This window comes from Seriola lalandi, unplaced genomic scaffold (assembly GCF_002814215.2).
Source record: "Seriola lalandi dorsalis isolate HSWRI2012SDOR001 ecotype SW California unplaced genomic scaffold, Sedor1 jcf7180002054795, whole genome shotgun sequence".
Taxonomy (NCBI): Eukaryota; Metazoa; Chordata; class Actinopteri; order Carangiformes; family Carangidae; genus Seriola; species Seriola lalandi.
The window spans coordinates 2,429,882-2,445,164 of NW_019525348.1; the positions used below are offsets into that span (position 1 = coordinate 2,429,882).

Sequence of the window (15,283 nt, forward strand, 5' to 3'; positions counted from 1 at the left end):
ACACACACACACACACACACACACACACACACACCCCACCCCCTCCCGCCTGCTTGACTGACTGACTGAATGACTTCCCTCCCTTTGCCCCTCACCACTCTGGGTTTTTCCTCCACCCCCCACCCCCCTTTCTCCTCCTGTCTTTGCAGCTGCAAGCTATTATTGAAGTAGCTGCAGAGCAGATGGTAGACAGGCAGATGTGGAAGTAGGCATGGGGAGAAGCTGTGATGTGATAGTTTTAAGGTAGTTTGATTGATTGCTGCTATATGTCAAACTGATCAATACTAACTCTTGTTTATAAAACTGTCTCCTTGTTTATAGGAAGATCATAACTTGAAGTGATTCAGATGAGGAACTTTTGAACCAGACCCTCAGGGGGCCCAGTGGCTCATTGTTGACCATGTGTCTTAATTCAAGTAACAGCAAATATGTTTGTTATTATTATAGTCATATTATAAATTGAAATAACATAATACATAATTAAACATTTTTTTTAATCTGTCTCTCACGTCTAACAGCCTTCTGGACTTTATTGTGTGCCTGTAACTGACTGAATAAATAATAATACCTATCAGATAATCCAGAATTAATACAAATAATCCAAAATTGAAATCCCAAAAACATGATATAAGGCCTCATGTAGCCATATAGGATAGGAACCCACAGGTATCCAGTCAGTATTATGAAGATAAATGAGTGTCAATGACAGATGACAAGACAGGAGAGAGAGAGAGAGAGAGAGAGAGAGAGAGAGATGAGAAAGTGAAACACGATAGGTAAACATGGGATAAACATGAGACAGACAGTCTGGATTATAAAAACACAAATATTGACACAGTATAGAAACAAAGAAGCTCAGAAGTGTATATTGGATTTGTTCCCTGCAGCTTGTTCAGCTTGTTCTTACCTCTGTAATGAGCTCAGAGTCACAGTTTGTTATGTGCTGCTACTTTATTTCAAATGCTCTTACTTGACCAAATTAACACGACGTAAGAACTTATCACTCCAGAGTTCAAATAAGTGAATGTGCCCTGAGGTTGTGGGCCAGAAAAATTGCACATCTTCAGCTCTGCCCAGTTTAGGGTTAATGCAACCGGTGAGTTCATCTCTGCCTCCAGATCTGCTTTGAAATGTGTGTAGAACTAAAACAAAATATAAAAAAAAAACCTGCTGAATTATTCTTGTTATTAGCCAGTAAAGTTTCAGTTTGAAGTAGACAACATACGTTTTGTCTGAGGAAAAATGTCTGTGCACATCTGCAGAACGACAAAAGCAAAGGCCTTTTGAACAACTATAAGAATAATAAAAGCATGTAAGGTCTTAGCTGAGTGAGTCCAGCAAAACTGATTTCCTCTTCTGATTATGCTTGATATAACTATGACATGACATTAAAATGGAAGCAGAATGGAGAAGAAGTCACCTCCTGAAAGTGTTATCTCAGAAATGTAATATATGAATGAGTAAAGTGTGACTAATCAACACGTTCTATAATTCTTTTATTAACTTGTAAATAACAGTTTTTATATTCTGCAGTTGTTTTCATCACTCACCTGGACGGTGAAATGATAAAATGGTGACACCCCAGAATAAAGTAAAAGATAAAAACTCCCTAACCCAAAACCATACATAAGAAGTGCCATAGTTATCTGAAGCTAACAGCACAACTAAAGGTCCATCTAGTGGTTGAAGTGCAGAAGTACAGCATACAGCTGACTTGAGCAATGGGAAGTAGTACTGGTTTACCAAAAATCAAGTGGAAGTTGTTCAAGTGGAACTAAACATAGAAACTCACTCATCCACAAACACAAACTCTTGTCTGTATTCGCAAACTCAATACAAGCTAGGTGCAAAATATCAAACAGTGTCAGATATTTAACTATACAAGCACATGGAAATCACCTTTTCCTTGGCTCTTTCTGTGGACTTCAAATAGAGAAATGAGATCCAGTTATACCTATAACTGTGTCCATGGCGTGTGGTGGTCTAACATGCAGAATTAGCTCCATAGAGAGTGTTACTATACTCCACAACTGGGAAAAGTGAAGAAGTGAGACATTTTATCATTCAGCAAGACTGAGAGTCCACAGCCATGCTAGCAGCTACAGTATAAGAGGCTGACTAGGCACAGCACTGCTTTGAACTACATGCTACCATCAGCATACTAAAACTGAAACGATGCAAACAGGCTTATGTTAAGCAGGTTATAGTTTAGTTTAGTGTGTTAGCATGCTAACAGCTGAGGCTGGTGTGTATGTTATTAGTTTTGCAAATCTTTTGGTAAAATTTTGATTATTTTTCAATTACAAACACACGCACACTCACATACACACACACACACACACACAATGTGTAGTTGTTGACAAATGTGTCTTGTCTAATATTAAATTGGTTCCCTTTGAGGTGACAGGGTATATTCACAATGCGCAGAGAGCAGGTGTGTGTGTGTGTGTGTGTGTGTGTGTGTGTGTGCTTTGCTGTTTTACTATATTTGTGATGTCCATAAACTGGGAGCCCACTAAATTTGTGGGATCTTTGGGATCTAAATGCTGTGGCTGTTTCAGGTTAAGGTTAGGCATTCAGTTGTGATGGTTAAGAATAGGGTAACAACATAGTACGACAAGGATGTGTGTGTGTGTGTGTGTGTGTGTGTGTGTGTGTGTGTGTGTGTGTGTGTGTGTGAGTGTGCACACTTTTTTTGCCCTGGGGGGCCCAATGAGGTTCAACCAACTACAGTAAACCCAATTTGCACCCTTTGAGCATGTAAAACTACTGATTCACAGTTACTTTAAACAACTAAATAATGGCTCTGCTGAACCTATTTGAGGTTTGAATTTAAATGATTACTGTATGAAGAATATTGATTGGACCTGTACTGCATGTCATTTCAATATCAACCTGAGCTTTACTCAACAGATTCAGATTCAGATTACAAATATTTAGCCCAAGAAGGGCAACTGTTTTGCAGCTTACCCAGTCCATACACACAACCTAAAAAACAACAAGGCGCAAGTAAAATTAATTAAACAAGAACAAAACAAGTAAAATAGATTACAAATAACACATTATGTTGCAGTTTCTAAAGTAAATAAATAAATGACTGACTTTAAAAATTTAAATTTCAATATATCATTTAAACTGAAAACTGTTGGAGTTTAGTAGCCTGTTAGCAGAAGGACTTGGAGTAGCGGTTTGTTCTCCTAAGGGGAAGCTCACTATAGTAACAAACAGGTGACATGGAGCCAGTTGTGGTCCAATCAAAGGAAATATACAATACTTCAGGTAAAACAGGAGCACATATACAAATATGTCCATAATTTTCCAAAAGCTCATTTCTGTTTTTGTTGTTTAATAAACTGAGTGACTTGGGAAGAGGATTCAGCTCTAAGAGGAAAGGTGAAAATTTAGGAGTTTATTTAGCAAATTTTTGTTCGTGAATAAAGAATTTAGCTTAATCAGATATTCAAGAGCGCCATTATATGGATTATCATAGTAAGCCTAACAAGTAATATCTTTAAGGTTAAAGAGTAGGAAGAGTTAGCAGCCTCAAAAAGGTGAGACTCTAGATCTTTCCAAAACTTTTGGGATATTTCACAATAAAGAAAAATAGGTGAGAAACTGTTCCTATATCATGTTAACCATGGTCAAATCTACACACACTCAATAGGTCATTAATAGGTCAGTTTTGTGTGTCTCAGTACAAAAAGTAGTTCAAAGTGAATTCTGTGATATTGTAGATCTGCAGATGTAAAGTCACAAGTATTATGAGTATTATACGAGTTAAAGACAGAAACACGTTTACATTACGAACTCTATCACCTCGCAGATAAGAACTGTAAACTTTGGGTGTCATTCTTGGACATGCAGCGCATATTTCTCATCATTGTTGAGATTGATGATTTTGCTTTGCTTTTACAGCTTTGAAATTTGTTTCATTTACATAAAAACTCAACTATTGTGTTTTACAAGTTAAATTTGTTTAGATTCCATTTTGGCTGGTTTATATCTGAGTTTGTATATTTAAATTTATTATCTTGTAGCTTTCAGAGACATGATGTTCCATTAAATAAATACATGCCTGTCGTTTCCCCAGCAGAGGGCGCCCCATGATCACATATCAGGTGCAGTGATTTCAAACACCCTCTGTTGCAGCAGATGGCGCTGTTATTTGTTTATATAATGTCCTGACAGAAGCATGGACTGGACTGGCAGGATTATCAAAAAGCAGAATTCATTCTGGGTTCATAAATATTATTTCCTGCACTGACTATCTCCACGTTTAAGCACATGAAATGATTTATATTACTTTGAGACATAAATATGATGACAGCTTGACTTTTGCTGTCACATTGTGATTATTGTGTAATATCCCTGAAACCATTCACCAGTTTTCATTTCTCCTTTTCCTGTTATAAGCTTACATGCCAAGGCTAAGCGTTCGGGCAATGGGACAAGAGCAGTGTGAGCCAGCACAACAAATTACAAGTTTTTTTAGTTGATTGCCACATAGAGGTCAGCCCCCTAGTGTGGTGCAATGATAATATATGTAAATGGGCTACCATGCCCCGACCAGACGGAACAAGATTTAACCAGCCTACGCCTGGCTGACTTTGCTTACCTCCAAACTTCACACATGTCTATCAATAAATTCCAGCACTGCACCAGGAGAGACAGAAGCTCAGTTGTGTTGACAGTGCGAGCCTGAAGGCACTTGACTTTTTGTGAGCACAATTACTCTCTGAATGAAATTACAAGACTTACTACTACAATTTATTTAATGATATCAGACTGGTGTAAACTTTATGGTGTGGCCTATGTTGAGTGAAAGGCATTAGGGAACACTTTTGAAAATATTTTGAAAATCACTTTTCATTAATTGTATGAGTTAAGCCACCTTCTAAATCACTATTACTACAATGCCATTGACTATGCCTGATGCATGTTCAAGTAAATGACTGTGGTCGTGGGTCCACACACACTTACTTGCAGGTTTATGTTTATTTGCACTCATAATATATGGACTAAAAGGGTAGGTACTAAAAATATACTTATCTAGTGGATTACTTATTTTTTTAATTGCATTTTTATTTATCTGCAAATCTTATATCACAGCTGTGAGCACACAGTCCATGGAAATAATAAACCACAACAGTCTAAGTAGCGGTTATGGGACAGAGAGTGTTATATGGACCTATATGAACATTCAATCTAAACAATGTGTGTTTTTGGTTGAACTTCAGACATTGCGTTTTCCAAGACTTACTGTATTCCTAAAAAGTAGGCTGACCTGTTTCGTTTCTTCCTAGGGTGAAGGATTCTAGGAATGTGACAGCATGGAGGGCAAAGCAAATGGCATTCATGAATCAACACATAGATAATGGGCTTTGAAAATCTTGTTTGTTAATAACAAAAGCTCGGACAGAGGCCAACTGTCTGGGGTGTGAGGCTGATCCAAGGACAATGACACCAACAGTGCAAATATACAATAGGTTAGATGACAGATAACTTTCATTTAAGATGGAAAGTCGTATGCTCAAAAAATTATTTTCTATTCAATGAATCTGTTCAAAGTATGATCTTATATTACAATCAGAAATCCACTTACCATGTAATCCATTATGACATGCAAGAACTGACTTATTATAATGCCCCTCTTATAATGACCAATGTACAACTCTGAAATAACACAACTAAGGTAATACCAGCTTTTGTTGCTGTTACACGTTTTTAACTGATGCATCTAAAACATGGCATTTGTTTCCCAAACCACAGACAACATGCAATTCAAAAAAAAGAAATGAGATACTGTGCACAAGCAGCTTTTCAGCAGCAAAACTACTTCAAATGACATAAATGACCTGGACATGTTTCTGAGGGTCGCAGGGACATAAAGAAATGAGTGGTAGACAGTGTTGCTGGGTAAGGACTCAAACGCCCTTCGAAAAATCCTCCCTGAATGACTTTACTGGGTTGTGTACTGTCTCCACTACACACCAAATCCAGTATTTTTCCATCAAGTAGCGCGCTGGACCACGTGACCACAGAGAAGAAGAAAAAAACGCTGTCATGTTTGCATCCTCAATTGACAGCAGTGCACACTGTATTTGGCTCTCAATTAGCAAAATGTAGACAGTGACGATACATTTCTTGTCTCTGCTGCTGCTGACACTGTTTATTTAAAACATCCACCGTTCACTTTGATAATGTTGCCCATTCGGGAAACAATTTCTCCTCCAGGTCGTTTTTCTAACCCCGTGCGTTCATGATCATGTAACCACTCCCACTCGTGGCTGGTGGAAAATTACCAGCTTACAAGCAACAGGCAAATGAATGGTACTTGCGGTTTATCACATCATTCTACCTACAAGTGTACCTGCAAGAGACGGCCACTGTCCGTTCAGGATATATAAAACGTTTAAAAGTAGCACAACCTTCACAGGCTCTAAGTGGATAAAATCATTAAAAGGCATTAGTTTTGCACCTCCTGTTCTACGCGCGTGCAGCAGTGCTATATAACATTTGCAAGAATGGCGGTAATGTATAACTTAACCCTCTGGTATAGCAATAAAACAGTGGTCGCTAAGTTATTCGCTAGTCTGATAAGCGGAGTCATGAAGAAGTCCATTCTGCATGGGAGTCTGCCCTCTTTTTCTCTTCGGGCGGAGTAGTCGCGTGGGCGCTTGAGCGAATTGAACTAAACTGACACCTCGATCATCCAATAGGACACCAACTAGGAAGTGTCCGCCAAAGCCGCAGCCAATCACAGCGCCGTGTGGGCGTAACGCCAGTCCAAACTTTACGCGGCGCCATCGGCTGAAAACTAAACCGAGATGGAATCTCCCAGTCTGAACCGGTTTCAACCGGTTGCGAGTTAGTTGCTTGAGAGAGGAGAGGAGGCGCAGGCACACAACCTCCATACCGCCCCGCTGGAAAATTATTAGAGTAACGAATTAATTAGTGAATCAAGGTTTACTTTGTTTCGTAAAATGTATCGGAGTAACATATTGCTGGCTTTGCCGTGATAGTAGTTTTGGAATCCACATCAGTGGTTCTTACCAGCCAGACATCACTCACTACTGGAGCTGGAGATAGTCAACGCTGCAGAAATAGGAAATCTTTTCTAATCAACAGTGATACTGAAGTGCTCACTGTACCTTGTAGTTTCTTTGGCAAACGCCACTCTTTACAGTCAGAGCCTTGGACTTTAGGTAGGTAACTGGGGTGAAGTGCAAACCTGCCATGCTGTGATTAACGTTTCTTGGCTTTACCTGTACAGTGGAAACAAATGCATTGTGGTGTGGATATTAAGTTGTATTAGCATATAGTTTACGTTACCTGTCATAGTGTTCCTGAAAAGACAAGCTAATTCAGAATGCAGTAGCATCAGTGGGATAACCTAATAGCCACCGACTGCCCGCTAGCTAGCATTTATCACTTTATAAGGATTAGCTAACGTTGGCTGTCGGGGAAAGTGCTGTAACTTAACCTAACTAAATGCATAACTAACACAGGCTGCGTCTTGTAAGGTTACGTGTGTCACTGCAGATGAATAAGTAACCAAACGCTGTATGATTAAATCCGTGCCTCTCCCACCACAGCAGCATCACTCGTGTGCGTGATGTGAGCGGATGTCAAGTTGATGTTGCTAGGTGCCTAGCGGTTGCCAGTGTTAACTTTATCTGTGTGCGGTGTAGTGTAAAGCGTCTAAAATGCTATGTTAATCATTTGGACAAACCGTTGCCAGTCTTTCTGGAGAGTAGCCGCAACACAAAGCGCCAACTTCCCTAAACAGTGTTGTTAAATGATACAGTGAGTAAAATTTTAAGCGCCCCTCGTCCCTGGTATCCTTGGTGGGAGTGGTTGTAGTCAGCAGTCAAGGACCACATGTGAACTGTTTGTGCGACACACTGCTAACGGATAGCTAGAAATGTAGCGTAAACGCTAGCTAATGTTAGCATTATGTGTGAAGTACGCTAGTGCCGCATAAACGCTTTTTACATTAGCCTGATCACAGATAATGCTAGTGACTGTCAATATAGCTACAAGCTGCATACATTAGTGAGACTTTTAACCACGGGTGCCTGCTACTTGTGTTGCAGTCACTGTTAGGAGCGTGAACTCCGTCACTTACAGATGTAAACAACGTGACGTCGCTTTGTATATCTGGCACGTGGCTCGGTTAAACTCCTTAATATGGTCGTGGGCAGAAGTGCATGATCAGTAGAACATAGTAGGTATCATGGGCGGCTCGTTTCCAGGTTGATTCTGTTGTTAAGTTGTTTGTTTAACCCAACGACGGGGGATTTAATCGACTTTGGTTTTATGAATGGTGTACTCAACTGTTTACAGATCAATATAAACCTATTTTTTGCAATATAGTGTGGTGTCAGTCTGGTAGAAACCCCCCTATCGCCAAAAAGCTAAGGTTACCTAGGGTTTTGGGAAGTTTTTACAATAAGAGTCTAGTGTTAGAAGTCACTGGGTGAGATTATTAACTTAATTTGTCTTTGCCGCCTGAGCCCCTACTTGCAGATCCTGACTCCTGGGGTAGATCATTGCACTGTGTCAAAAGTTTTCAGCCAAATTGGAGTTCTTCAAAATCAGTCCAACAGAATAATGGAAAAAAAAAACCTTTTCTTTTCTCTGTGTAGTTTCTGAGCAGTGACAGGCTTGTGACACCATGAGTTTAACTTCTTGAAATGATGGCTCACTGGTGGGTCTAGGGGGTGTTTGTTACATGGTCAGCTGTTTGGAATTGTTTCTAAACACACAGTTCACATGACTTTGCCTGTTGAATGTGTTCTGTGCACTCTTGACCCCTCCCTCTGCTGTCCTTGTTGCAGAGCTCTATGCCAGCAGTTATGACAATGTTAGCAGACCATGCAGCACAGCAGCTGCTGGACTTCAACCAGAAACTGGATATCAACCTGCTGGATAATGTGGTGAACTGTCTATATCATGGGGTGGGACCACAGGTATGTTTTAAAGCATAAACAAATGCTTTATAAGCCATTTTTGCCATTAACATTTTTGACAAGGTATGTTTTCCAGTGCTACAAGTTCTCTATAACCCATACCTAACCAAAAATGTAAAAGCTGTAAACCATAAAATTTATCTGTCCAGGATTGACAAATTCACATGGTGGTTATAGCACAGATATGTCTAGAAATTACAGTTACCACAATTTTCTAAAATACAGTTGCACGTTTCTTCATGGCACCTCAGTGTTGAATCTAAATTGTCATTCACAATTCTATTGCAGCAAAGAATGGCGCAAGAAGTGTTGACACACTTAAAAGAGCACCCGGATGCCTGGACAAGAGTGGACACCATCCTTGAGTTCTCCCAGAACATGAACACTAAAGTAAGCTAGCACCAGTCCAGAAAACATCGGTGGAAAGACATGTACTGGTGCTTTGAGGAAGAAGTCTTTGAAAAACAAAACAAAAACAAAACAGACCAAAAAAAACCTTTACAGTAGGTCACAGTGGTTTGCTTACAGCATGCTTTTCATATAAAATATACAATAAGCTGAATCTTTTTTATTGAAAGTAACTTGATGTACTGTAAGTGCACATTGTGGGTGCAGAGGTTGGCTCCCAGCAGAAGTTGGCTATGTAGTCCTGGCAGCATTTGCTCTATGCCCTAACTCTTGAGCTATGCAGGACCTCTGCCCTTCTGATAAAACAAATTCTGTTGGATCTGTACCTACCAGACAAACAATGGACTTTGCCTGTCAACTCCTGGCGGTAATATAATCTAAATACCATATAAGCCCTTTAAGATTCTGCCCTATTGGTTCTGGATGTGAATGAGCTCCTGCTATTTCACTCATCTGTCTCAATCATACTAATCTTATCAGCTGAATTGATGTTAGTACTAGTTTGATGTCTTAGCATGTAGTCAGAACATAAGTACATTTCTGAGTCATAAATAAGATAAAATAATTGTTCAGAATTGTTGCTGCTGCTTCGCTTGTAATTATTCAACAAATGGACAAATACATTTTTTTATGTTTAAACACACACCTGTGCAATGTACATACTTTACTGCACATAAATTAGATTAGACTCAAAGGACTACTCCAACATGTGTTTATATGAATAAACAGGGCTGTAGCTTAAAAACAATGACATCAAGTAGGAACATAAAGTAGGTTACCCAAGTCCCCTAACTATTTAGATATATGGGGGTATTTGCATGGCCTGGTGTCAGTTGCATGTGCAGGCTGGGATTGTAGCTCTTCTTTGATTAAGATTTGGTGCATCAGTTTTGCAAGAGATAGTGAGCTAATAAGCACAATCACAGTAAACAGCTTGCATACAGAGCTGCCTATTGATAAATCATTAACATCCATTGCTCATTCCGTCTGTTATTTGAAGTTGTCAGATTAGGGTCCTGCCCCCTACAGCATGCCCATTGATAACTGTACATTGTGCCCCTCCTGTGCTGTGATACAGCTGATAAAGCAAACTGTGAACCCAGTGGTTCAGTCTTCAGAAGCAACCAGATTCACTATTGCATCAAACAAAATTGACTGTGATATTTAAAGTAATAAGGCCTAATCCATTGTCCATGGAAAATGAATATATGAGTATGAAGTAATTAAAGAGCCACGCAGCCACGACTTCCTCAAAGTAATGGTGATATTTGTCTTTTTCTGTTTTGCTTGCCTGTAAGATTGCTTTTAACACTGACGTTCATTACTAATGTCTCAGTTGATGTATCAACCGTATTTTTTTTCTAGTTTTTAAATTTGTAATTTGCCAAAAAATTGGGGCATTAGAGGAAAAGAGGAAACAAAAGGTAAACACCTCTTGAATTCTGCATTTATCTTGTTTCATTACTTTAAAAAGTGCATAATTTCAAAGCACTTTGAATATTTGGCTTTTTTCTTAGTAACTACAGTAATTATAATATTTGAAAAAAATGTAATGAATTCAAGCTGTGACTATTTGATATTAATCACAATGTTCCATTATGTTTATGGCTTGTAATAGGAAGAAAAGGGGTGTGTCATCCTGTGCATCATGACACAGCTAGGCTTTGACGGCAGGCCTCCACAAGGTCTACCCTTTTTAAATTCCCTTTGACTGAATTCTGTTCATCCGTTTCTATTGCATCTGTTTCATTGGACAGAGGGAGGGTGTAGGCTGCAGTCAGTAGGATCCATTGTAGAGAGAAAATCTATTTGGTGACTTAATTTCACCTGTAGGGATCATGGCTCTGTTCCCGCCCCACCCTCCTCTCCTTTTACAGCGCATCCTCTTCCTCCTCTCCCCTTCGTCTCTCTCAGTTCTTCAGCCAAGACCGTTTTTAATGATGTGCTTTTGCCAGCTAAAAAGTTGCAAAGCATCTAGCAGGTTTCCTGCTGATAATTTCTCCTGCCTTACCTCTTGTGGTGGTTTGTGCAAAGTGTGTGGCAGTTAAAGGTGAAACTAAACATGCCCCCAAATGTGTGCAGCACTCCAAGTGACACCTGTCAGTGGTGTACAGTCAGTGTACCTGTAAGGAGATTGCACCTTTAATCTTCCAGCATCCATTGTCTGTTGCACATTGTTAATCCTGCTTGAATAACATCCTAACTACATGCCATTCATTATTTTTTTAGACTCATTGTACTCTTGAATTGATGATCCCTACAGTTGAAACAGTCAGTTGAAATAACATTAGATCAAAAACTAACTTGTAATTAAAATGTTTTTTTTTAATTGTTTTTCTTCATGCTTCACTATTAAGCAATCAGAGATTAATACAGGGCATAACCTGTGGTTGGTCTTGCTGTTCCTTATGACACACCAGTTAAAGGGATCTGATTTAGACTTACCTTAGACTAATGTGTATATTAATGTTAGGAAAATCGACTCACATGGTTTAGGGTTGGGTAGCAATCCTGGTTTCCCGGTTTCCTGGTTTGGATTCTGGTTGTCGATTCTGGTTTTTGTTACGTGCTCGTTCAGATTCTATGCATGCTATTTGAGTAATCAAAGACACCAAATTATGAAGTCAAAAACCACCTTGATTTTGAGCAGAGCATATTTTGGGCTGCCATAAAAAAGGAAGGAAAAACATGATAAATATTGATATTATGAAAATATGCCTATTTTATAATTGGCTGTATTTAATTTGGACACTAGCATTAGATTCTGGGGCATCACAACTACAACTGGGGATGATGAAAATGCTGTGTTCTTGGTGGGTGTTCAGACCAAAAACAGCACTGTGTTTAAAAATTGCAAAGCTGCATCAATGGTTGAGGGTGTGTTGCTTCAGGTAAAGGTAAAGTACAATCCAGGAAGTCCAGTTTGAGTAATAGATCTGTGAATCTGAAAGCTGCACAGTGCTTCATGATATTTAGAGGGAAGATTTGTCACATTGACAATCATTTTATTTTTCGTAGCCATGATCTTTAGAAACAAAATGTTCATTACGCAGCATAATCTACAAGGAATGTGTATTTGCACATATTTGATTGACCGGATAATGTCAGGTTGCATTGCAGTTAAAGTTGAACCAGGTTCATCTTCTTTGTGGGATGACACTGCACTGGCACCCTAGATGCATCAATAAAATAGTTCCATTCAAATGAATGCATGGGGTGCATTTTTTCACACACCCAACTTTTTGATGTAAAGCCTTCTGAACGCAGCCTTAAAGCCATGCTGAAATACTTTGGCACAATTCACAGATCTTCTACCCTGCATTTACTTATTTGAGTTCTGATTACATTTCACTGTATCACTACTGCCTGTTTTGAAAACTTCAGTCTGTCTGTTTTAAGCACTTTACCTGTGTCTGAGCAACTGGTGAGGTAGATTGAAGTACAGAAGGTTCATACTTTGCTTGCAGGAGTTGTTGAGCAAAATCAGAGAGCAGGTTTCTTAACAAATTTCCAGTTCTTATATACTGGCACCGGTCTCAATTCAAAACCAGTTATTGATGCCCAACCCTACAAAGGTTCTGTAGTCTCTGTAAAAGAACATTTAACTTAGACCTTGTTATGTCTTCAAGACTATTACAGTCAACCTCGGAGCAATCAGAGCCAAAGCTGCTTAATGAATTGTTGTATTTTTCTGCTGTGTTTTGCTGTCTGGTGTGATGCTGGGAGAAACAGCAGGACTTCTGCAGTGTTCCAGCTTAATGCTGCTTGCATAGATATAAAAAAACAAACTACAAGTGAATGTTCTGCACACCACAAAATCTGCATGAAAGATGTGGTTCAGTCCAATCCAATTTTTTAGAAATGCAAGTTATTACAGGCTGGTCCACTTCATACTGTTTTTGGTTTGTATAAAAATTACACAATGTTTGTTATTGACTGTTATCCTAAAGCTTTATGCTAATGCTCCTCCCTCCTTGCGTGTTACAGTACTATGCTCTTCAGATTCTGGAAACGGTTATCAAAACAAGATGGAAGATTCTTCCCAGGAATCAGTGTGAAGGTAAAACTTTACTTTGTGGTATAATACACAGAATAGTTGGATTCTGTCAGTGTTAGTGCCTTTTTAAATGTCGTGACGTGCTGTTGCCAAGTTGAGGAGTATTCCCCGTTAAGCATGCTGGTTTGTTTTCTGCTCGACTGGCTTGCACTGGCCGCTGCAAAATGGTTGGATTCTGCACTGTAGCAGTTGTTTCAGAGAGAGGGGCATATTTAAAGAAGTAGGGAAACTTAAGTTGGAGTTATTAGTCCACTTGCTTACATTGCCTTAAAATATTAAAGCCCCCTTTTGTTGTTTTTTTATGCGACAGTGTCCTTCTGAGTAATCTCATGGCATATGTTTTTGTTTGTAATAAAATAAGATATTCCCAGTGTTGCTTTAAGCCCATTAAGCCCCCATATGGCAGAGAGGGATGGGTTACTGGCAGCATTAATGTCTACTGCAATGTTTTTCTTGACACTATCTTTAACAGTCAGAACTTTTCACACTCAACACATGGGACTTTAATTACTTTGTTAGACCAGACCTTCCAGACCTTCGTTAATCATTATATGAACATTATGTAAAGTTGTTTACAATATAAATTCTACTTTTTTTTAGACCTTGGATAATTGGTAAAAGCATCAGGGTGTTGCAGGTGAATTTTCAGACATTGATTGTTGCCTAATTGCCAATTGTACTTCAGCTCATCTCAACATTTTAAAACTAAATTTATTGTCCCTTATTACCACCTACTGCTGAAGGCATTTTTGATTATAGATTTTTTTCTAAATCTGAAAACAGAGTGGGATAAAAAAAAAAATTGTCTAAAAGGATTTTGGTTTGAGCAAAAAAAAATGATTATGAAATAAATTTAACAATCATGTGCAAATCAGTTGATTCTGCCTCCCTCCATTCTTTTATAATTTTGCTCAAAATTCATTTTTCCATTGACCTAAGACTTCCCTACTTCTGACCGTAGATGCCTGAATTTTGTTCAAGTGGCAAACCCAGTGCAGGGCGACCGGCAAGTATGTCTTTTCCCCCCTTGTGCCAGAGTATTGCCTTGTTTTCGGCTCCGCTCACTACACCCCAGCACATCATTTTCAGACTTGAGTTCAGCTACAGTCTAGAAACAAATGCGAGGGAGCTGAAAACACAGTTTTTTAAAAAGATGCTCTGCTCACACTGACGATCTTGACTGTCTGTGAAAACACCTGGTGACATGTAGCTTCCACTGAACTGACCAAAATCTTTGCCCAGTAGAGGTTCAGTGGCAGTTGCAGCCCATATCCATGTATTTACAAACTGGCTTTGCAAGAGTAAGCAAATGGAGGACCACACCTTCAGCTAGTTAAGAGCCAGCAGACAATGTTAGGGTAACAGAGAAACATGCTCCAGGCAGCTCGACATGTCAGGATATGTTTAGATTTACACGTTATCTGTGCATGCTAACTGTGTTCTTCTGATATCTTTGTGTATTTGCCAGGTATAAAAAAGTATGTTGTTGGTCTCATTATCAAGACTTCATCAGATGCATCAAATGTGGAGGTAAGTTAACTTGGAATGTAATTTAAGTTACATTTTGGGGTACTTGAATGGGTGCATTAGTAAAGACTTAAATAATTCTGATGAAACATTGTGTTTCTTTTCTAAAATTGGACCGACAAAAAATAGCATATCTGTTTCAATGTCACTAAAATGAATTGGACCAACTTGTTTCTGTGTTCATGTTACATCAGGTAAACAGTCAGTTCTCCTAGCCTGTGTCAAGATAGCAATTAGTAATGCTGGTAACCACAGTGCTGTGTAATTCAGACAAATGATGGTGACTCCAGCAGCAGTCTCCTCAGCCAACTCGATCACT

At 39.1% G+C, this 15,283-nt stretch overlaps 1 protein-coding gene across 4 annotated transcripts in view; it reads left to right on the forward strand.

Annotated features, from left to right (window-relative positions):
* Window positions 1–6,845: 6,845 nt before the first annotated feature.
* The window catches only part of xpo1b (exportin 1 (CRM1 homolog, yeast) b), a 28,928-nt gene continuing 20,490 nt past the window's right edge, over window positions 6,846–15,283 (forward strand). Inside the window, exons 1-5 of one of the 4 annotated variants that reach the window (XM_087179158.1) lie at window positions 6,846–7,205; window positions 8,841–8,972; window positions 9,261–9,362; window positions 13,368–13,440; window positions 14,906–14,967. In XM_087179158.1, the coding sequence (XP_087035284.1) occupies window positions 8,847–8,972; window positions 9,261–9,362; window positions 13,368–13,440; window positions 14,906–14,967 (363 nt within the window). In that variant the 5' untranslated portion in view covers window positions 6,846–7,205; window positions 8,841–8,846. Of the gene's footprint in view, window positions 7,206–8,840; window positions 8,973–9,260; window positions 9,363–10,998; window positions 11,066–13,367; window positions 13,441–14,398; window positions 14,448–14,905; window positions 14,968–15,283 lie in introns of those variants that run through there. The other 3 variants (XM_023425781.2, XM_087179159.1, XM_087179160.1) reach the window with 3 other exon arrangements.